Here is a 23,116-nt window from a genome sequence, read left to right as displayed (position 1 = left end):
GTCCCGGGCATATGACTGGAATCTGAATTGCGTATACCGGATCTAGCCTTTGCCTCCATGCGCGGTAGTTAGCTCGGGTTATAGGCTCGTCCCACCCGAAGCTCAGCCCGGCAGCGCAGACCTCGCCGAGACGGGTGGACAAAAATGGCAACCGCTACAAATCCCAGACCATGCCTTAACAACGTACATCCTGTGTGTCCCGGTCTACTCTGGCCAGTCCCTCCTTGGACCCCAAATCCATCCGTCTCTCATTTCCCCGCGGACGCCCCTCTTCGTGTTAGAACATAAAGGTTTGGGCATGCAAGGAATTGCAGAAAAATCCTACCCTTCGGTTACCGTGGAGACAAAGCAGAAATGTACAAAGTTTGACGTTATGTAAAGATGTGATATTACAGGCGGTTGCCGTCATCACCTCGCCGGGGTTACCGGGAGAGACACGAGAGACGCGGCTTCCCAAAAGCTTCCGTTTAATGTTGAAAGGGCAGTTAAAGAGTGGGATGGAGAGCAAGCGATGGAATGTTCCTGCCGATGGGACCATTGCGTTCGGTTGCTATGGTGAGAAGAGAAGACCCCTTTTTTGGTACCGAGCGTGATGTAACCTGAGCTGGGTCGGTAGAGCGTGGATGAGATTTGGGGTGGAATTCTGGAACGTTGATAAACAGATATCCGCTCAAGTAAACAGAAGACCCAAGGCTATGACGGAACTTCCAACGCTAATCCTCGCCCTCCAATAACCCTAAACCAAAAACGCCAACTCCATCTTCTCACCCTCTTCACATGTGCCCGGTCTGTCTGTAAAAATGGACTAACACGCGTGTGCAGCGTCACAACCTGCCATGTCTGGCCGTTTCGGGCTTCATCAAGGGCTACAAAGCTTAGAATTATTGGTCTTTCCCTTATCCGCTGTCCTATCTTTGGGACAAGCTGTTTGTTTTCAGAAGATGCCACCGATAACGAGTCACCACAATGGGACCTGTGTGATGGGCTACCAAAGGGTTAATGTTAAGAGACATGGTAATGTTATGGTGACTCATTTTTCGTTTGTTTGACCCGTTCTATGAGGCCGTCGCTATGTGTTCTGCTCCCCTTTGACACAAAAAGGGTTAAATGAGCACGATTCCTGCACCGGTCCTCGCGCTCCACTTCTGTTTGATAAATTTTGCTTTTAGGCCAAGAATAATTTATAGATTTAAGCGTTTTCCCAGCCGGCGGGGGCGACCCTAATGCTTTTTCACCCGACTCCTTTTTGCTGCCTCTCGGAACGCGGATTAGTAACACGATTTCGCTTTCATTTGTCGATGTTTAATTCATACGAGGCTGCCGTCACGTCACGCTGCCGTCACGCGTGCCGAGTAGATAAATGGATGTTTTTGCACGTAGGCTCGAGGATCGGACACGTTGGATTCTGGAACAGAAAGCGCGAATCGACTCATTGCGTCCACGGCGCCCAGCAGCGTGAAGGGAAGACCAAGTAAACGGTACCGTGGTGGGGCGAGGGTGGGGGGTCAAGTGCAAACCGGGGTTTCTAGAATGCTGGATTCCATAGGGTAGGGGTGATTGGATATTGACCTCTACCTTGGCCAGACAGGACCATGAGAGGGGCTACGGGAGGTGCGTTATCGCCCAGAAACCACTAAGTTGGTTCTGTGCCGTTCTTGCCCCCAAATGCAGATGAGGTCTGCTTGATACAAAGACATTTAGACCCCCAAAACATGCAGGGGTTACCTAGTGATTTTTATTTGAATATTCTAAAAATCGGTACTTTTTAGTAACGGTGCTTTTTCTCCACCTCTGTCCAGGATCACGAGAGGCCCGTTTGTGAAACTGGCCGACTGCGCGCATTATCACTACGAGAATGTTAACTATGGTCCGATCCAGGTGAGGAACAGCCGAGAAACCATAAAGTTGGACCTGTGTGTGTAGATAGGCAGCCATGCTGACCTCTGTAGGCTACGCCCTCCCGACGATGCTCGATATAAGAGCTGGAACAGATCACAGTGTTTAGCCTGCAGCAGCTGGCGTGCCTGATGTATCTGATCTCTGATTGGATGATATGAGTTGACAAAGTCTAAAGAGAAATGTTTAAAATGTATCTCTACAGCTTCTGTTGGACTCGGATCATCTCCAAGCCCAGCATAGTACAAACAGATGACTACGTTGTAGCAACCCCCCGATATACAGTGTATAACAGTATCAGTTTGCTGTGTACATTATAGTCTCTGAGCGATCTTTCGATGAAGACGTTGGTATCGTTTGAACCCTATATAATTAACGTAAGGTTTTGTTCGTATACGCCAGCTTTCCCTGTCCGACTCGCGCCCCGAGGATTCCACGGCCACCGATGGAGAAGCTGTGTACATTGTCCAGGTCTCGTGTCAGGTAAGTTTGGAGAGGTATAGAGTTTGTATGTGAACAAGAGCTGAAAGGGGGATTTAGTGACTCCAGGGTCAGGGATGGATGGGACTTGAAGATTCCAAGGTCAGGGAGGGATGGGACTTGAAGATTCCAAGGTCAGGGAGGGATGCGACTTGAAGATTCCAAGGTCAGGGAAGGATGGCACTCTGAGGTCAGTGAGGTCACTTTAAGAACCTCTGCCCCGCACAGATCGGATGCAGAGACTGTCGACGTGAAGGAAGGTCACTTTTAATTGTTTTGTCTCTTATTAGCACCGTTTAGTGGGCTAATTTTAATTTGCCTAATTAAACCCTGGAAATAAAAAAAACTCCTGTTTCCATGGAGATTTGCAGTTTGGGTGTTAAACATCTCGCCTGGCAGAGGTTTCTGTGAAGCTGCCAATGCGTAGCTCAGGGTTACTCGGATTTTTCGCAGTTGTTTTACCCAAAGCCCAGCCTCCCAAAAACAAAACATTCAATTAACGCGGATTACAGTGACCCCTGAACGAGGACGGTCCCGATGGGGACATGTTTATTTTACTCCATTTATATTAATGTCAGCTCTCTGAAATGTTACAGGGGGTTTTAAATTGCCCCGGTGACTTCTCTTAATTAATACATCACTAGCAGGAAAGTAGGACGAAAGGAATAATTAGATCCCCTGGTGGATTTAGGCTTAAGAAACAAAAATAGTCCTAGCAGGTGAGTGAACTCTACGTGTCCTTCCACTGATATCCTCTTTAATTTCCACTTACTACACCTTTCTGTCCCATTCTCTATTGCCCCATCACCTATCACCATTGCCCCCCAGGTCTAATCCCCTGGGTGTCTGACCAGTTTCTTCCTGGGCCATTCAATCAATTCTGTGGGTTAACGAGAAGGTCCTGAAAACAGGTACTGTTGGGGTAGCCGGTCTATCACCTTTTGATATTCCACGCTCTCGTTTCTCACCCCCTCTTGTTGCCTCCTCAAGGGTCGTTCCTGGTCTGTCTTGCGCAGCTATGAGGACTTTCGTATTTTGGATTCAAACCTTCACCGCTGCATCTTCGACAGGCGCTTCTCTCAGTTATTGGAGCTTCCACCTCGCTCTGAGCTACCATCTCAGGGACAGGTGAGGGCACCCGCTCACTTTATTGTCCCTCTTAAAGCTTCACTGTTAATAAGATATGAGATTATTGATTTATGATTACTGCCCCAAGCTATTGCTCATGGAATTGCCCTAGTTGAAGTCCCTTGGCCGAAGCTACCCACTCAGGGGTCCTTCACAATTACCACCCTATTGTAGGGTGTTAACCCAAAAACATGGAGCCAAAGCCATTGTTTTCCTAGGATAGGTGCCCTCGTCTCTCGAACTATTATTTAAACCTTCTCTAACATCTGGATCTCATGTATTAATCAAATCGATAAATCTGCCCTCAGATCCTGGCTCCGCTTCTCGCTCGTTATCTAAAAGGACTCTCCGCAATCGTAGACAGCAACATCAACTGTGGTCCTATTCTCAATTGGATGGAGGTAATGCCCGAGATTACTAATTACAAATATAAGATTTGGTGGTGGTTCGGTACATGCTCGCGATGCCTCTATCTGGCCATCTGATACTTTGTTTGGTATCATTTTCATGCAATGATAAGTGCAATAAATTAAATAGATAAACCAATTCGTTGAATTAAATTAATAAATTAAATTTTCTTTGTGAGAAAGGTTGGATGGAGTTTGCTCCTTGAGCTTCACTTGGGTTACGGCATCCCCAGAAATGGGATTGTTACCTTCTAGACCAGAATAGCTGGGAAGATTGAACTGGTATCTGCTTCTGTTGGGTTTAGATCGACAATCACGGCAACCGTTTGCTGGTCAACGAAGAGGCGTCTATCAACGTGCCGGCTATCGCTGCTGCCCACGTGATAAAACGATACACGGCACAAGCCCCCGATGAGCTGTCCTTCGAGGTGAAGAGTTTGCGTGTTACGTCAGAAAGTAACGCTGTGTGTGTAGACGTGGCTTCTTGTGCGGAATGGTATAGTTGGGTTGCGGTTGTGTTCAGTGATGAACGTCATGACCTCTGGATTTGTTACTGCAGGTTGGAGACATTGTTTCGGTCATTGACATGCCTCCTCGGGAAGACACCAGCTGGTGGAGAGGAAAGCACAGCTTCCAGGTGAGGCTTATTCAACCTGTACATTGTTCTCTCTGCTTCTGGTTCCCTATCTGGAATCGTCTGGTGGGACCCGTTCTCCAACCCTACTCCTGAGAGCCAAAATTGCTATTTTGGTGAAACACCAACAGAGAAGAAACATTTGATCTCCATTCTATCCCGTAGGTTGTTATTCACGTCCAGCCCGGCTTTTGCTTACGCCAGCTCCAATAATTCTAAACAATTTTATGGGCTTTAAAGTAGATCTTGAAGGTTCTGGATGCGTTGTTAAAAAATATTTTACACTGTTAATCTGAATTTCTTTTTCCAGGTGGGTTTTTTCCCCAGTGAGTGCGTGCAGCTGATCACAGACAATAAGAACCCATCCCCCGCTGCAGGTACGGTGACGCGTGTTTGGTGCAGAAGCACACATGTCACGGGTTGCGTGTGCGGTCTAAGTCTGGCTGATGCTGCTGGCATGTGTCTGTTGCTGCTGCTTGCAACTGGTGATGCCTGCCGTTATCTGTTTGCAGCTGATGCTGCCTGACAATTATTTGATTGTTTGCAGCTAGTGCTGTCTGTTTGTTGTTTGTTTGCAGCTAGCGCTGTCTGCTGACTGTTTGCAACTACTACTGTCTTTTTGGCGCTGTAAGAATTGTTAAAGGTCCATTCCCTGCAATGTTTGTGTTGGCTAATTGTGTTAGCGGTGCGGGAGATCAAAGTTTAAACTCCATACCACACCTACAAAATAAATGTATAAAAACACTTTCTCTCGCTCCAACCACTAATTGGAGTTCCGAAGTTAGATAAAAGTCCAGTAAATTCCAAATGCATCTCTTAATGGGATATTGCCAGAAATGAAATACCCTCTATGATATGTCCTCTCCTGTCCCTACGTGCTGCATCGATATCTTAACCCATCGTTGTCTATGTGGCTGCCCCGGGAAATTGGACACCTACGGCGTATCTCCCGTAATGTGAATGCTCGCCGTACTATAATATATGGCGAGATCTATAGGCAGCCTTTATCGGTCCTTCTTCTTAACTCTCACTCTTGAGAATCAGTTCTTAGATAGTGTTGCCCGTTCCCCCGATGATAAGTCTGGTTGATGTCTGGTCCTATGGTGGCCACATAAGGGGTTCCTGTGACCGGTTGGCATTAGGAGGTCTCTTCTCGCAGGCTTATAATTGATCTCTCTCTATGCACGGCTTGCTGAGCTGTTTGGTACCATTGTTACCTGTCTGTCTGTTCACAGAGGGTGATGTAAAATTGGCTGTCACGTCTCCCCATGGCTCCAACTCTCCCAGACCAGGTGAGATGTCTCTTCCCATTAGTCAGTCCAACACAGTCTGTCACTTCCGTTCGTCTTTCTTCCTCCTGCGTAGTTTCCACCTGTCTTGGCCAACAGTTTCTCACTGTCCCTTCTCTCCCTCAGTGTGCAGGAGACACGGGAAGCTGGCTGGGTTGCTGCGCAGCTTCATGGCGTCCCGGCCCAGCAAGCAGCGTCTGAGACAGAGGGGGATACTTCGAGAGAGAGTGTTTGGAACTGACCTTGGAGAACATCTCCTGGATTCTGGAGAAGATGGTGAGATGTTCTGTCCCATCTGTGGTTTGACTGGCTCATGAGGAGACCTTATTTTTCAACATGAAAATTAATATTAAGAATAACTCTCCATCTCAATACAGGATGGACTTTCATGGGCATAAAGCTGACTTCTAATTTCTGACAAAATTACAACATAAGTTAATTCGATATGTGTCTAAATGATCAAACAGCCGACAAAGGTCTAAGAATAAAATGCTAGTGTGCTTCCTTATCACCGTGTGCTCTGTCTCACCCATCTCTCTCTCTCTCTCTCTCTCTCTCTCTCAGTTCCCAGGGTGCTCGTATGCTGCGCTCAGTTTCTGGAGAAATACGGGATTGTCGATGGAATTTATCGTCTGTCTGGAGTCTCATCCAACATCCAGAAACTGCGGTCAGTATCTGCGAGAGACTCCTCTTTCATTCCTTGGACGTTCTCAGACTGTCGATGATACATTTTATACGCACAGCGTTCTGTCATGAATCACCTGTTGAATGTTATTCATCGCATAACTTTTTAGCTGTCTCTTTGCTTTCCAAAAGTCGACACTTGGACTTGATAGTCGACTCCAAACTGTACAGACGCAACCAATTTTATGGTGTTTCTGTTGTCTCCTTCGTAGGCATGAATTTGACAGCGAGAGGGTCCCCGATCTGTCTCGTGATACCTTCCTGCAGGACGTGCACTGTGTCAGCTCCCTGTGCAAACTCTATTTCCGCGAGCTTCCCAATCCCCTGTTAACCTACAGACTCTACCACCCGTTCACCGTGAGTTGGACAAAGTCTTCTTTAGGTTCAGCATCGGCTCCCTCTGTTATCTGATCCTCCCGTATATAACAGAACTCTATGAATGCTTTCTCTACGCGTCATTCCTGCTCTCACGCTCTCCTTTTTCCTTTTTCTAGGAAGCCATGTCCGCAGCCAGCGAAGAAGAGAAGTTAATCAGAGTGCATGATCTAATCCAGCAGCTGCCGCCTCCCCACTACAGGTAATATACATGTTCTGTACGTTTCCCCCAAGTACACCGTGTATCGTTTATGGTTTACAAGAAGGCTGTAACTTTCGTTACGCTCATTTGGGGTATCCTTCTTCAGGACTCTGGAGTACTTGATGAGGCATCTGGCCTGCATGAACACTCACAGCGAACGCACTGGGATGCACGCGCGCAACCTCGCTATCATCTGGGCGCCCAACCTGCTGCGGTAACGAGTTCTCTTCTAGAAACCTGGAAATATAGCATGCCCGTTTTTGTTTCCACGTTTGTTTTATATCTAACTTTTCCTCTAAATGGGCAGGTCGAAGGACATGGAGTTGGCGGGAACACCAGGAGCTGACGCGTTTCGGGAAGTGCGGGTGCAGTCCGTGCTTGTAGAGTTCCTCCTGTGTAACGTTGAGACCCTTTTTAGCGACACCTTTACTTCAATCGGTAAGAAAAAAAAAGGCGTTTCAGGAACAGTTTTCATACTAAAGTGATTTCTACAAGTAAACCATGTTTGGTGGTACGTAGCACACAACTTTGCGTTAGGTGTTTGTTGGACAGATGTTGGTGTCTTTGTCCACCAGTGGCAGGTACGAGGCAGAGGGCCTGTCTTATCCTTAGTCGTGGGTGAATGTCAGCTCAGTGCTCCTAAAGTGTTCCTCTCAACCTGCTCAATTCTTGCTTTTGGGCTGTTCGCAACCGGAATGCACTTGCCGATCTCATCTGCCCTTGGCTGCAACCTGGAGGAGAAGACTTACCTTGCTAATGGTGTAGGTGCCGACCAAGTGTTGGGACTCTCGCCAGCTGACTTGCCCGTCGCTTCGTCTTGCTGGCTTCTTCATTTCCTGCCATCTTCTCTTTGCTTACTGCTCTGTCCTTTAGTGGAACTGCTTGCTCCTGGGAGTTTGGAGAGCGAAGGGAAGACTCAGGTCCACCACTTTAGCCCACACTGAAATCTGTTTCTCACTCCACTTTCCCATTCGCCAGCAAAAGGTACCGGCTACCGTAGAGCGTCTCGCTTGTCACTTAGACCCCGACTTCTCACGTTGCCAGAAGCTTGGTACCAGGCAAAGACCCGGAGGTGTCGATCTCAGAAACCCACTGATGAACCAAGCAGAACGGCCGAGACAGAACAACTCCAGATGGACATCTAAGACTGTGATTCAACATGACCACCCAGGTGGACCGACCACGTTGCGTGCTATCGTGAAGCCAGAATGACACGCCTGAAACTGTTGGACTATTCCTTTTTGTCTTTTTAGTTAAATAATGATGAACATTATATCCATTTACCTCTTACAGGGGGACACGACCCCCTCAAAGATAAAAAAAAAAAAAGTGTTCAAAAGCCCCAGCATAAGGCTCTGGTTTAACGGTAAATAAATTAATATATTTCATAATTTCTACATAAAAACCATTTGTTTTTTCCTAAATGGCTGCGGGAAACGAGGTGTCTGTGTCCTGTGTTAAAAATGTATATTTTAGCTCCGACGCAGGAGCCCGACCATCGGTAAATGGGCAGCCTTTTGGCCTCTGTAGATGTTGCCCATCTCATGCTTGTTGAGCGCACAGAGTTTGATCCGAGTGCAAACCGAAAGCCGAGTCTGATTGACGAAGAGGTAAAAAACATCTTTACGTTTTCCGCTTCGCTTGCTACCGGTCCATCTGCCTTTGGGGGTCAAAGTGAAGCCACCGCAAGCAATTTATTTCAGATACACAGAACTATGTTTGCTCGCTGCTGTCCTCTGGGAACATAAAAACCTGCCAAACTAACCCATTTTCTGTTTAAAAGGGAAATTAACCTCAGTTTCAACCTGCAGAGCTTTGCTTCAGTAAACGTCATTCAGCTGTTATTGTCGCACATCCCTTCTTGATGTCTACTGTCCATTTCTGTAGGTCGCTGTGGACCTGCACGTCCTCGTTCTCTGTTGGGGGGCTGCCCATCTGGACGGCTCGTCAGCCTTCAGGAAGCCCAAGCCCGGAGCCAGAGCCAGAGGGAAGCAGCTGAGAAGCTGGGTGCCGAGAGGACATCCCCGAAGAAGCACGAACGAGTACTGGAGAGCAGCGAGGAGAGGTAACTCACTCCTTTGGGGGGCTCGTTGACCCCTGTAACCAGCTGGCAGCTTTAGAAGCTCAATTAGACCTCACGTTAAGGTTGCTCAGACCCCATCAAGTATATAGTGCCTCTTTAACTATACAGTGCCTCTTTAACTATACAGTCTTAAATATATAGAGGAGGCTAGAAATAGAGGACATGCACTCAGGGGTATTTAAGTGTTATATTTGGGTATAATGCGGTGGGAGAGGACATAAATATACATCCACAGCTGTTTACAGCAAAGGATAGGGTCGAGATAGAAGGTTTACGCATCTTGGATGGTAAATGGGCAGATTGGAAGAGTCACTTATCTTTGATTGAAATTCATGTTTTTATATGGGGTGCCCACAGGAAGGCCCCTCGTAACAGGAAGAAATCAGGTGGAGGCAGCAGCTGGAGGACTTTCTTCGCCATCGGGAAAAACTCTCAAATGAAGAAGACGCGTCCTGGTGGGATCCGGGATTCTGCGGCTCGCCAACGAGGTGACCATGCCTGTCCTGCAATATCTTTTATTCCCTGTCTCTAGCTCTCAGTCTAGACTGTCTCATCACGTTGGACTCTCTCTTTGCCTCAACAGTGGCAGAAACAGTCACTTTGCGGTCGGCTAAAAGCGAGGAGTCTTTGTGTTCTCACACCAGTGGATCTGGTAGGTATCATGGAGCCAGCCATACATTCTCACTCTATGGTTGAATTTTAGGGGGGCTCTTCTCGGACCTCTCTGTACTAAAAGCGTTTTCTATAGTTTTACCAGCAGAGGGTGCTATTGTCTGCAACAGGTAATAGCAACCCCTTGTGCTCCTGGTTATGGCCACTAGGTGATGACACCGGCCATTCAGCATTCAGTTCGAGAGCAATGTCTGTGTCTTTTTTTTCAATATTAATACTGTTTGTACTTTTTTCATTATTATTAGCCATCTGTCACCCGTTCTGGTACTCATGTCAGTCTTGTTTCCTTTTTTTTGCCGCTCGCTCACAGGATTTCAGAGGCCCTCTCGACTCCGTCGCCCTCGTTCCACAAGTGAGGGTCTTCCCTCACGCCTGCCCCACTGTCACTCAGTTGAGAGCCTGGGACCCTCTGTGCCCTCCCCACCCTCTGTGCCGTCACCTCCAAGCTCTGCCCGTCCCCAGTCTGCATGGATCGAAGAAGACCTGGACCTCTCTCCACCACTTCCCGACACAGATGGCCTTGGATTTGATCCTCTTTCCTTTCGACTCTCCCTCTCTGACCATGAAGAAGCTAGATCTCCTAGAGTAGTAAAGGCAGAAGTGACCATCCAAACTCCGTCTCACTCCCTCCCTCGTAGAGTAAGCCTTTCCCCCGTGGGTGGCTGCTCTCCTTCTCCTTCACATAGCCCTCCAGAACGTCTGGTGGCTGATATGGAATACCGGGTCACCCGTAGCCTCTCCCCTCCTCCTCAAATGTTGTCCCTACTTCTCCAGTCCTGCCAGGCGCGCCTGAATGAGACATGTCTTCAAGAGGTCAAAGGGAAGCTGAGTGGAGTCTCCTGTCCAGAAAATTCCCCAACAAGTAAGAGACATTTTACCCAATTTACTGATTTAGCCACATTTAACCTAGAAAATCAAGTTACCAGCATGTTCAAACCTGTAAATATATACATTAAATAACCACAAGGCGTTAGTTCTATATTATAGCCGAAGCACCAGTGGCATGGTATCCATTAGGCACACTGCCTAGGGGCCCTTTGGTTCTAGATTCGGTACTGACGCATCACCAGTTTTTGCCCTTTAAAACACACACGATTTAAGGAGGAATATTCTTTTTTTTCATGTATGTTATCTTTATAACAGGCGCTTTGTTTTGTTTAATTCAGGCCCGACTCTGTCTCCAAAGCAAACTGCCCAACCTCCCTCCCTGTCCCTCCTCCGGCAGGTCCCACCACCTCCTCCACCCAAGGATCCTGCGCGTCTCATGGCACTAAGGCTGGCAGAGAGCGCCCAACGCGCATTACAGTCTTCCATGTTGACTGGCACGGTCCCGGCTAAGACGTCTCAGCGGCCTGGAAGCGCACAGCCTCCTTCCTCTGTGTTTCGACGTTCGCTTTCCATGGAGTGCAGTGAGGTCTCCGTACCGAAAGAGGGGCCCCTCTACTCTGAACTCCGACCCCCCACGCTGAACCCCAATGAAAGAAATGCCACCCAACACCGGCCGCTGAGACCTCAATCGCACAACACCCTGGTGAGGGCCACTATTATTAACTAATTAACTGGTAATCAAGAGTTCTAGATGCAATGATTCAATGGCCTAGAAGTAATCTAAAATAAGTACAAATATAGTTAAAAAAAAAAATAAAAAAGGATTTATGAAGTTTGTTTAACTTAAGTTGAAAAAAAGTTTTGTTAATTTCCATACTGAAAATAATTGGAAGACCATGGAAGGCTTTGATGATCCCAATAATTTATAGATGAATTTCGTGTCAAGTAATGATATCCGTTGTTTGTTTAATGTTTGATATCCCCTTACTCCTCCTCAGGCCCCAGGTTCCTCTCCTGCTGACCCCAGGAAGGTCACTCCATCTGCCATCCCTTCTTCCCGTGCTCCTCGCCTTCACACGCGATCAGGGAGCCTTCCTGCCCCTCCAAGTGTCTACACTCCGAGACCCCGTCCTCCTCCTTATCGCTTCCCAGAAGAAGGGCCTAGGATGCCTCTGCACCGCTCGGCCCCACCGTGGCCAGATCCTGAAGGTCTTTACTATGAGATTCTGGGCGACCAGCCTCCTCTGGCTCCTCTCAATGCATCCTATGGACTGATCCAGACACCTTGGTCATGTGTTGCACCTTCTCTAGCTCACCCCTATCCAGGGCCAGCGGCGCGTAGTCGGGGATGGCATGGAGCAGTCCCACCTTCAGACCCAGAACATTGCAGTTACCAGCGTTGGGACAGGGGCCCTCCCACACAGCCGGCCCCTTACTTTTTTGGAGCGGGTGACAAATATCAGTATGTGGGGACTTCTGAAAACAGAGGTCACGCAGGTTTTCCTGAAAGAAACCCTCGTCTTCTCCAAACAGGAAGGAGGGAGGAACCCATCTACGTCAACCTTCCCCCAAAACTGGATGTCGGGGGTCACTATATGGCTAACAGGGACACGACAGATTTAAAACCAGAACTGCCACAAAAACAACACTCTGTTCAACCTCCCGCCCTTGGACGACACGAAAACTTTGTCGGGATGTCGCAAACCTACCGGCAGCAGCCGCAGCATCCGCACTTACTCCATAGAGAAGGGTCTTTCAACTTTTTCCGGACCCCTCCTCATACAGCCATGTGGGGGTCGCAGCCTAAATTCCCAGAAGGGAGGGAGGCCCCTATAATTACATACGAGGCTCCACCAGGCGGGGGGCAAAGAATGGCCTACATGCCCCCTCACTGCCTGGTTTCTGAGGCGGGTACTGTGTATGGAAACCTGGAGCAGGGTGGTACTCCACACAGACCATCCACACCAGCGGGCCCGCCGGGAATGCTAGGGCCGGCCTGGACAGTACACTCAGAGGGCCAAACGAGGAGTTATTGCTGAAGGTGATGAGGATTTGAGTTTTTTTGTCTCCGAACCAATGAGAAGGCAGCTATAAATGATCTTGCGCAACTCCTAGACGGACACTTCCACCGACACATATCAACCGAGACACCGGCCCTGGGGGCCGCGTGCTGAGTTTTAAAGCAAATACTGTTTTTATATGGTGTTTTTGAGGGTCTCTGCGTTTTGGCGGGGGTGTCGTAGCGCCCTCCCATTTACTACTGAAGAAGCCTACAGAACAAATGGTGCTAACGGTGTAAAAAAAAGTGTGTTTCTATGGAAACCACACCAGCTGTGACACTATTTATGGATGAATTTGGATTGGTTGAAAAAAAATGTAAATGAGCCCAATTTGTGTTCAATAGCTGTTCCAATATATTTGTTTTTTATTATTTATTACATGAATCCTCATATCGCATCTCTTGCAAAGCATGGCTTATCCAATATGACATCATTGTGTTATGCTGTGATGTCATACCCCAGAATGCACCGTGCAATGGGGGGTGTGAGATTTATCCTTACCGTGTCGAGTGGTGATTGGTCATTTTAATAAGCTCAATACTTACATTTTTCTTTAAAATTCCAAAATTTTTAAGATAATGCAAACCCAGGAATTTACTAAGGTCTCTTATTTAAAAAAACTTTGCCCAAACTTTAAAATAAAATCAAAATTTCACGCAATAAAAAAAAAAAAATGTTTTATCCCAAACATTGCTTTTTCTACCAGATATTCCAAAAATATTTTTTTTCCGTGGAAGTTTTCGTCATCGCACATTATCCCCGAAATTCTTTTTTTTCGTTTTTTTTTTTCATTAATAAATGGAGGATTTCTCACTAAATTTCATTTTTAATGTACTAGAATAAAATTCCAAACAAATTCCTACAAAATATTTTTTTTTTTTGTAACTATAAATGTAAATATATATTTTTTTGTCTGTAATCTATACTTCACACGCGTTTATTTCTAGAACATTTGTGATATTTCATTGGCCAATCTTTCCTCCTAAAACTTTTTTGTTTTTTTATTTCTATCATTTTTTATTAAATAAACTTTTGTGTTTCTTTTTAAAGAAATAGCATCTGTGCCGTTGCTTAGCAACCTCTTAACTCGCGTTACATTGTAACCTACAGACGGATTGCTCTCGCTCTCTCGCTCTCTCGCTCTCTCGCTCTCTCTCTCCTTGGAGACGTCCATGGAGTGCTCTTCGTTAATGGCCATGGAGCTCGTTCATTAATGTAGGAGGAGCGGCCGCTTCTGAGTGTTTCCCAGAGATTCAGCTCTAATTAATAAGCCCATTAGAGAGTCTGAAATCTCTTCTGTCCCGGCAGATCGGCCCCATTCGGCCCCCGTCTAGTCGTCGTTTCTCCTGCTGTAAAGACTCAAACCTTAATCAGTCGTTGGTCTCGTCTTAGATTCAGGAGCCGTATGTCTATCCCATGCATGTTTAATACCCTCACTGTACTACCCTCTACCACCTCTGCTGGGTTGCTGCTCCATGTATCTACTACCCTCTTAGTAAGGTCAATTGGAAATGCAATACTGTTTAGTAGGAAGATGGCATATAACCACATTTAAAAAAAAAAAATAATAATCAAGCACTCGAGTAACTTCAGAGCTATAGGGAGGAATAAAGCAAATATCCCCGCTGGCCGTCATAACCATGCTTTGCAAGGACGTGTTACAAAGAGGAAAAATGATCAGGATTCTCTGCAAGTATTACTAAACTATGCAACCCATCACGATCGAAGGGTTAAAAAAATTTGGTTTTTTTGTTAAAACGGTTGGTATTTTATAACATTCCATGTCACAGATTATGAAAAAAATGCCCCCCCCCCCCCGGGGGTTGAGGAACAACTTCTGCTGGAGCCTCTGAAATTTAGCAGACATTTTTTTGGGGGGGGGGTCACTTGAGTTGGAAACTCGCATCTCCGATGATACTTGGACTCACACCACCCATGCATGGGGAGTCCAGACACAACGAGCCTCTACTGCCTATGATAGCCGTTGGGTGGTGGAACTCCGGCCCTTGGGTGTCTGTGATGACCCTCAGCACAGCGATCGGTATCCGTAATGCCCTAATTCCCGAAGCTCTGAATAAATGTGTCGCGCATGACCTAGACTTCAACTACAGTCATAGCGGTGGGCGCAGAGACCCCCGACGCGTTCATCACATGGAGAACACGGAACCGGATCATACGGACATTGGGACGTTTAAAGACTCGTTCAAGTCCTGCGCTGTATATATTGTATGTTCTGTATATATGAAGGCGGGGGGTCTTCTCCTGTTGTTTTTTTTCTTGGTTGGGGTAATTTATGAGGATAAACCCTAGATATTGTTGGGCTTTCCACCTTTAAAATGTTAACCCGGTCCGGTGGTGCTGCGGGGATCCCATTAACACGCGTGATATCGTGCTAACCCTCTTCCTCCTTACGCTTCAATAAAACCTCTCCCGAAATATCTCGCTTTGTGGGTATTTTTAGTGTAATAAGTCTCGTTTCGTGTTAAATGAGAAACATGGAACCCTGCCAGCAGATCGGCCCCATCCGGCCCCAGCTAGTCGGCCGTTTCTCCTGCTGTAACGACTCAAACCTTAATCAGTTGTTTGTCTCGTCTTAGATTCAGGAGCCTTATGTCTATCCCATGCGTGTTTAACCCCCCTCACTGTATTATCCTCTACCACCTCTGCTGGGAGGCTGTTCCACTTATCTACCACCTTCTTAGTAAAGTAAAACTTCCTTCCGTTCCAGTTCTCTTTGCACCTATCTCATACATGTTTAACTCCCGTCACTGTATTAAAGGCTTACGAAGCTCACCTTCCGCAACTTAAAGGGTTAAAAAAATAATAGTATTAGGGTTAGAGGAATGGCGCTCGATGACATTCGATGAGTGCCGGCTGAAGCGGAGGTGGATTTTTAAATGGTTCCCCACCACAGAGCCGGAAACCAACATGAGGGTCATAGAGGGGTCCTAATGTGATGTCTCCATGCAGTTTCAGGGTCCTAGGGATGATGCACACTATCCACGTCCTATGGCACCAGTAAAGTGTTGTTGTTACTGGGCTGCGGTGGCCAAACTCCTGGAATTTGAGGACTTTTTAACAATATTTGGAAAAGAGCCACATTCACGTTGAAAGGTTCTGCTGTAGCCCTGATGGTGGTCTTCACGAGACCCCAATAGTTATTCCAATGGTCCCCTATCTGGTGCATTTTGGAGGCTTTCATGGCCCCCTCCCCACCCTTCCGCAGGAGAACACCTGTCCGCATTCCTGTCATTGTGAAAGCCGCAGGTAGCAGATGAGATTTCCGACTGCGGGAGCCGACCGACAGGTTCGGGGGGATTCCAGAACCCGAAAGACCATGAGAACCTCGTCTGTTTCACCATAAATGTGCAACAACGTGACGCGCCTGGGGCTCGCAAAAAATAAATACCCCACCCGTTAATACCCCGTTCCCATGGCGGGGCAAGAGAGGGGACCCCTCTGGGGACAAAACATCAACAATAAAGACAATGTAGCAAGAAAGCTTTAAATACAATATTTTTGGGTCTCTTACCCATTATTTGTTTTATTTCAATTAAATTAAATATATTTTGGGGCGTTCTGAGTTTCTTTAAATCACGTGATTTCCGACCGACATACTTTGAGCTTTTTTTTTTTTTTTTTTTATTGGTTTCTTACTGGTTATCATGGCTTTAACAATTGTTTACAAACAATGTTTACAAACATTATAATTTATAAAAAAAAATAGATCTAAATAACTTTGTTTTAATAAATTTTAGAACTTTTTATGAGTTTTGTTATCTGAGTTAATTTAATTTAAAAAAATTTACCATTTGTTTTATTATTTTTTTGTTTGTTTTGTGCACTTTATCCTGGTTTTATTGTGCAATCAACCAGTTTATTTCCTTTTTTTACTGGTTTAAAAGAAAACATTTTGCAATCGCTTGGTTATTTACTAATTCACATTTCCAAAACCATTTGGTGATATATTCACGTTTTTACGTTTTATTCTTTTTTTTAATTATTATTTTTAATTAAAAATGAATAATCGGACGCCGTATAAATGTTCCAATGCTCATTTTTCTGGTGGCAGAGATTGGCGGCGTCCAAAGCCATTATCCAAATGCTTCCAAAAATGTGAATTTTCAGCTATTGACCAGTGAAACCGGACCAGTTTTGGACCGGATAGTGCGGTATAACGTTCCTTTGTTTCAGTCGAGATCCCAAATCTAAACATTGTGCTGACCCTACGTGCCCCTCGTTACTTTATTTAAAGAATTCCGACGGGGGTTATTGTTGTAAAGGTAGAAGAGAGGCGGTAACAATTGCCCCAGAGCCTCCTCCTGTTTTTTTTTTACCCCACCCAAGAGACTCCAGGCCCTTCTTCTTCTTCTCCATCTTGCAGGTTTATAAGTATCAGCGAGAGCGACAGGTGCGCCTTAGGAGGACAGGTGCGCCATCTCTACAGGTAAGGACAATTCGGAGGGGGGTCGCTATTGGGGGCAGCGTGCCCTGTACTTACTGCCTCCTTAGCAAGCTCGCTCTACTAAATACAACTAGAAATAAAAGCAGCTTAACTGGTAAAATTCACCAAATTTAGTTTTATTCCCATGAAAAATATTATTATTATAAATTACTAATTATAATACAAATTGGTGGAATTTATTTTTCTCTGTTTAATAAAATAACCTTTTTTTTTTTCTTTAAAAAAATATATTGTTATAAATTTCCCTGGGAAATTTACTTAAATTTGGAAGCGGGGGGATTATATGGGGGTAACAGGAAATGTTATGGGTGGTTTGGGGTATTTTAGGTAAATTTGGAGGATAAATCATCAACTAATATCTGCTAATTATTTAATACATATTTATTATACCTGGCCTGGCTTTCTCAATGTTTTATATAGAAATATGTTATTTTTGGAGTCTGTTTTCTTATTGTTTTTAGATTTGGGTGTAAATACATACATTTTAACAATTTATCGAAACCTGCCTGATTGCAAACCACCTACTTTCAAAATGCAATAAATTATTACATTTTATTTTTAACTGCACCCTCTAAATTGCATATATTTTATCTTATTTAGATAAATTGTGTGAAAATATAAAATGATCCAAATTGTCTACATGACTAAATCACTTAATTACCACCCAAAATTAGCGGATATTAACCAAATTAACAATGCTCTATTGTATTAAAAAAATTGTTAATAAGTAGAATGTTATGTATTTGGTTTGCTGCCCTAATTTATCGTTGCCATTTTTTTAGTATATTATTCTTATTGATTAATATAGCGCCATCATATGCCACAGAGCTGTGTATGCATCCGTTCAGATTAAATCTTTGCTATTACTTTTTTTTGTTAGAAAAAATTAATTATTGCCAGATAAAAATGGTTATTTTTGTAGTTGCAGAAATAAGGCTATACAGGTGTATAAGGCTTGATGTGCTGCAGGACCCACCCGGGGGGTCTTTAAGGCTGCGGAGGTAAACGTCCTCATTTTTTAACTACATCCGTGCCAAAACTATATCTTGGTAAACAAGAAAACATAGTTTTTTCCCTAAAATGGTGGTATTAAAGCAGTTAATAGTTATCGCGGGCTTCGTCTGGTGCTGGCATTGTATATATTTGGATAAGAACGCCCTGCTTGCAATCAATGGCTTCTATGAACCGGACTCGTGCTGTATAACTAGTAAGAGCTCTGTGTGTGTGTTCGTAGTGGTAGTTGAAATTCTGAGTTGCGTGGATCTGACAACCAGCAGGGGTGGCTTTCTGTTCTAGGTTGGTGGAGACCTTTGATAAGTTGATCGAAAGGAAGATAAACAAACAGTGTCAACCTGGTCTGACCTGTTTGGCCTGTGTGTAGCAAAGCCAACAACATTCCTCTGCATTCTGTAAGTGTTCTCAGTGATTTTATTTTTTTTGGGGGGGGGTTTCTTCTGAAATATTTCAGTTCTTCGTCCCCCCCCTCTGGCACGTTGAACTTTTCATCTCCTTCGATATCTTTATGATTTATGAAGGGTCAACTCTGTGAAACGTCTTCTGCAAGAAGGGCTGAGCTGGCCCTGCACGATGCGTAGTGAAATCAGTGATTCTATGAATCATACAGAATGACGTCGATGGGTTAAAACTCCCAAATTCATAAATTCTCCCCAAATCGCTAGGGGTTACTGCGCCAAGTGGCGGCGGCGGCGCTCGTACAACTCTTAATGGTTTCTTACAGCTGGTCGCTCCGGGGCTCTGGTCGGTAAGACGCTTCCGTGCTGCTCTCTCTGTGGCTTTCTATTGACTTGGAGTGGCTTCCGTTAATTAACCCCGTCTGTGCCCCTGTAAAGCTGTAGTATGGCGATTGAATGCTGCTTCCTTAGCCTCGTTAGCTGCCGGCAGGACTGGGGTCTTCGGCGACGGGGCTGATACATTGTGTGTCATAAAATATTCATTAAAAGCATCTTAACCTTAAGAGAGAAGCCACGACCTTGGCAGCTTATTAGCGTAAAAACCCTTCGAGTGCCTGACTTGCCACGGACGGGCCCCGTGTATAATTATAACCGGGTGCCACCCCACCAGCCAAATATTAGACCGGGGAGGGGGGTAAATGAATTGTTAATACCCCAGGTGCCTGTTTTTGGCTTAAGTATGCAGCCTTGATCCTATCCTGGGCCACTTGTGGGTGCGTTAAGCCTTATGGAGGTATTTAAGTTCATATGTTGGGATAATGTGCCCACCTCTGGATTTAGGGGGTTAATGTTTCACGTAGCCGTGACCGTGTTGGGTGCCCCCAATGAAACTAATGTGAACGTATGATGTAAAATGATGGTCTTTCTCCTGCAGGCTCGGCGAAGGATCTCCAAGATGTGCGATAAGAATTCTTCAGCCCTCGTAGGGCTCATTATCTTTGGGAATGTTGTCATTATGGTGAGTTTGCAGTTTATGGATTTGAGGAGAAACGGATACAACAAAAAGTCCTATCATCCAACATGATGACCGCAGCAGGTCCCATTACCCCCACTCACGCGATGGCTGGTGGGAACTGTATTCGAAAGCCAAAAAAGTGTGAGCCTCATCAAATGGGTGTTCAAGGTGTTTATTTTACATCATTTGGGATGAAGGGGTTGACAAAATTCCGTACGATGGGTTCTGGAACCATCGACCTTCTGCGGTGTTACCGTTTTATACAAATGTGGGAAAACTTCAATTCTTAGGTCTTTTGTCCTAAATCTTAGGATTACTGACTCCTTTGTGTTTGGTGTCGTAAAGACCCAGCCTGGGGCATCATATAGGCATCCGTGTGTAACCTGGCACCACAAACGAAGCTCCGACTGTCTGATTTAAAGAATATAAGATGATATCGAACAAATGCCCAGATCCTGGCGCTGAACTCCTGCGTTCTCTTGAAATGATCCGGTGGTTACTAGAATGTGGCTTTACTGGTTATTCCGGGTCCTTTTTCGGGGTGGGTGTGACTGGTGAAAGCAAACCTGTTTTTCGCTACTTTGCGGGGGGATTTTTAGGATTCTTGTTTTGGTCAGGCCCACCAGCAACTGCATGTTCTCCATAAAACGTGGTTATTGAATGAACAAAACGCAGAGGATTTTTTGGGGGTAAGAAGGCACATCGGTTCCCTCTTTTAATCGTGAGCTTCTGTCATGTTACAGCTGTCCGGATTGGCGCTATTTGCAGAGACAATTTGGGCAACCACGGACCCCTACAAGGTTTACCCTATATTAGGTGTGACCGGAAAGGACGACGTGTTTGCTGGCGGTTGGATTGCCATCTTCTGCGGTTTCTCCTTCTTTCTCCTGGCCATTTACGGCATGGCGTCCGTACTGAGGGGCAGCAAGACCATGCTCATGGTGGTGAGTTGGGTCAGCTACGTACAAACACTACCGGTCTCGCTACATCGTTTCGCCACGGCCACATAACCTTCATAACCTGCTTTTGAGGAATCATGGTAGCTTTTGGGACATGGTCCATCTTTAAGGTTGGTCCATCTACATGATGACTTTCATCTTTTCCTCCGCAGTATCTGGTCATGATGATGATCGTATACATCTTTGAATGTGCCTCCTGTATAACTTCCTTCACCCATCGAGACTATGTAAGTTTTTATCCTCATTATTGGAGAAAGCCTGGTCTGTCTTTCCGTGGAGATCTTGCTGATGACATTTTTCATTTTTTCTCAGATGATAAACTCCAACGTTATTAAACAACAAATGTTGAGTTACTACTTAAGACATGAGACATCCCAGGGTAGGGAAATCACAGCGGTGTGGAACAGAATCATGGTGGAGGTAAGGAAGCCACCGAGGGAGGACATTTACATTTTTCTTGTTGGAATGCATTGTCTCAAACTAGACTGGATAGCGTAAGGGGCGACGTGCAGTCAGGTTTGCATGTGTCCGGTGATCAGGGCCGGCCTTAGGGGTGTGCGACCTGTGCGACCGCACAGGGCGCCATGGTAGCAGGGGCGCCTGCCCGGGACTTAACTTAAAACATCGGGGTTTTTTTGTTTTTGTTTTAACTTTATTTAACATCATTCATGTTAAATAAAGTTTAAAAAAAAAAACAAAAAAAACCCGATGCTTTAATCTAAGTCCCGGGCAGGGGCGCCGAGCGGTTGCTCGTGAAGTTCTCAGCAACCGCTCGGCGCCCCTTACTCTCCTTGACTCCGTCGCGGTGCCAGCATCTCATGTTGAGCGCCGGACTATTCCGGCGCTCAACATGAAATGCCGGCAGTGCGGCAGAGCGAGAAGACGGATGCCTCCCGGTCTCACCGCAGGACTCCGGCAACAAGTTAAGTGGGGGGGTGTAGTTTGAAGGGGCAGAGGGGGGGGGTTGTAGTTTGAAGGGGCAGAGGAGGGGTGTAGTTTGAAGGGGCAGAGGGGGGGGTTGTAGTTTGAAGGGGCAGAGGAGGGGTGTAGTTTGGAGGGGCAGGGGGGGTGTAGTTTGAAGGGGCGAGGGGGTTAGTTTGAAGGGACAGGGGGGGTAGTTTGAAGGGGCAGAGAGGGGGGTAGTTTGAGGGGGCAGTGAGGGGGGGCACCAGAGGAGTAGTCCGCACAGGGCGCCACAACGCCTAAGGCCGGCTCTGCCGGTGATTCCTCCAGGACCAGCCATGAAGAATACATTAAATTCTCAGAACCTGGGTAAGAGGTACTTACAGGCGTTTGCTCAAGAACACGTCTGGCGTACGTTGCTTTTAGGGTCTTCACAAACAATACATGCAATTTTTGATGGCTCCACCAGTGTTCAAGGAAGCAGATCCAGAAACATTGTATCATTAGGAAGACATGGCCGGGACGAAGGCTGAAAGAGATTTTGTCTAATCGTTTTACTTTGTTACAGAAAAACTGTTGTGGCGTTGACGGTCCGATAGACTGGATCACCTACGGGTCTGCTTTCCGTAACATTTACGACGAGGCTTCGGCTCCGTGGCCCCTTTTGTGCTGTAAACGAGACTCCAACTTTGTTATTGTGAACGAGGCCGGGTGCCGCGTCGGTTATAAAGATCACATAAACTCGCAGGTAACTTTAGAGCATATGTTACATGGAATGTCATCGTTCTGCTTTGTTTTCTTCAATCCAGATGGAAACAATGAGGACTTCGGTCTTTGTTTTATATTTTGTAACCCTTTTCCCAACTCCCATAAAAAAAAAAAAAAAGATACTGACCCAAAATGAAATAAAAGGGCCAAAACTCAACAAATTTAAACATGAAGGGAAACCTACGAGGTCTATGGAACTCAGGCATGGCTCTAACCAACAATTACGTTGTCTCTTTCCAGGGCTGTTTTGACCACATTTCACACGCGATTAACAGCTACACGTGGGGAATCTCTTGGTTCGGATTTGCTATTCTCATGTGGACGGTAAGTTTTGGGGCAGAAAAAGTGTTTTGTGGTAACGGCTCGGAGCCGGTTCTGTTTTTGTCGCTGTTGGGTAATCTGCCTCCTTACCCCATCTGAGAATCTTGGCAGAGATGCGTCCTCCGTGTTCAGGGCGCGGGGTAAACATTTGATTGTGTTCAACTCGCATCACGCTGCATACAGAGCCCCAATCTGCCTGTATTTTTATTATCATTTTATCTCTACAGATGCTGATTATGATGGCGACGATGTATCACTACACCACCCTGAGCTGAACCTAGGCGCTGCCACGCGAGGATGCTTAACCAGGAGAAATGATCGATCTGGAAACATTTGGGACTTTCCTGTACCAAGAGCAGATTTTTTATTATTTTTCAGTATTTTTTTGCTTTAATGACGTTTGCCCATAAGAGTGGAAAGAAACGTAGTGCGTTGGTATAATAAACATTGTATTAGAGCAAAGGCTTTCACTTGCATGACATTGAAAGCATGTACACCCTATATGTTCTGCCAGGTTTTGTATTGTAAAGCCTCC

General features: G+C 45.8%; 2 protein-coding genes across 2 annotated transcripts; both read left to right on the top strand.

The window, feature by feature from the left end:
* The first annotated feature begins 528 nt into the window (after positions 1 to 528).
* LOC149275647 (rho GTPase-activating protein 33-like) lies at positions 529 to 12,717 on the top strand. The gene is made up of 22 exons (XM_089504440.1): positions 529 to 555; positions 1,381 to 1,478; positions 1,800 to 1,878; positions 2,299 to 2,379; positions 3,367 to 3,504; positions 3,813 to 3,905; positions 4,217 to 4,339; positions 4,471 to 4,548; positions 4,856 to 4,922; positions 5,961 to 6,110; positions 6,399 to 6,501; positions 6,731 to 6,875; positions 7,013 to 7,095; positions 7,202 to 7,309; positions 7,403 to 7,533; positions 8,983 to 9,160; positions 9,536 to 9,666; positions 9,762 to 9,830; positions 10,161 to 10,712; positions 11,017 to 11,381; positions 11,677 to 12,166; positions 12,212 to 12,717. The coding sequence occupies exons 1-22, from the start codon at positions 529 to 531 to the stop codon at positions 12,715 to 12,717; spliced, it is 3,795 nt and encodes a 1,264-aa protein (XP_089360566.1).
* Positions 12,718 to 19,570: 6,853 nt separating this feature from the next.
* Positions 19,571 to 22,856, top strand: LOC149275646 (uroplakin-1a-like). The gene is made up of 7 exons (XM_089504479.1): positions 19,571 to 19,633; positions 20,374 to 20,574; positions 20,742 to 20,816; positions 20,902 to 21,009; positions 22,061 to 22,240; positions 22,501 to 22,584; positions 22,809 to 22,856. The coding sequence occupies exons 1-7, from the start codon at positions 19,571 to 19,573 to the stop codon at positions 22,854 to 22,856; spliced, it is 759 nt and encodes a 252-aa protein (XP_089360605.1).
* Positions 22,857 to 23,116: the final 260 nt, after the last annotated feature.

The sequence above is a fragment of the Sceloporus occidentalis genome, unplaced genomic scaffold (assembly GCF_023333645.1).
Source record: "Sceloporus occidentalis isolate IW3139 unplaced genomic scaffold, rSceOcc1.0.p SCAF_271, whole genome shotgun sequence".
In the NCBI taxonomy this organism is placed as follows: domain Eukaryota; kingdom Metazoa; phylum Chordata; class Lepidosauria; order Squamata; family Phrynosomatidae; genus Sceloporus; species Sceloporus occidentalis.
The sequence above is the reverse complement of the archived record's forward strand: the minus strand, read 5'-3'. Positions and strand labels throughout refer to the sequence as shown.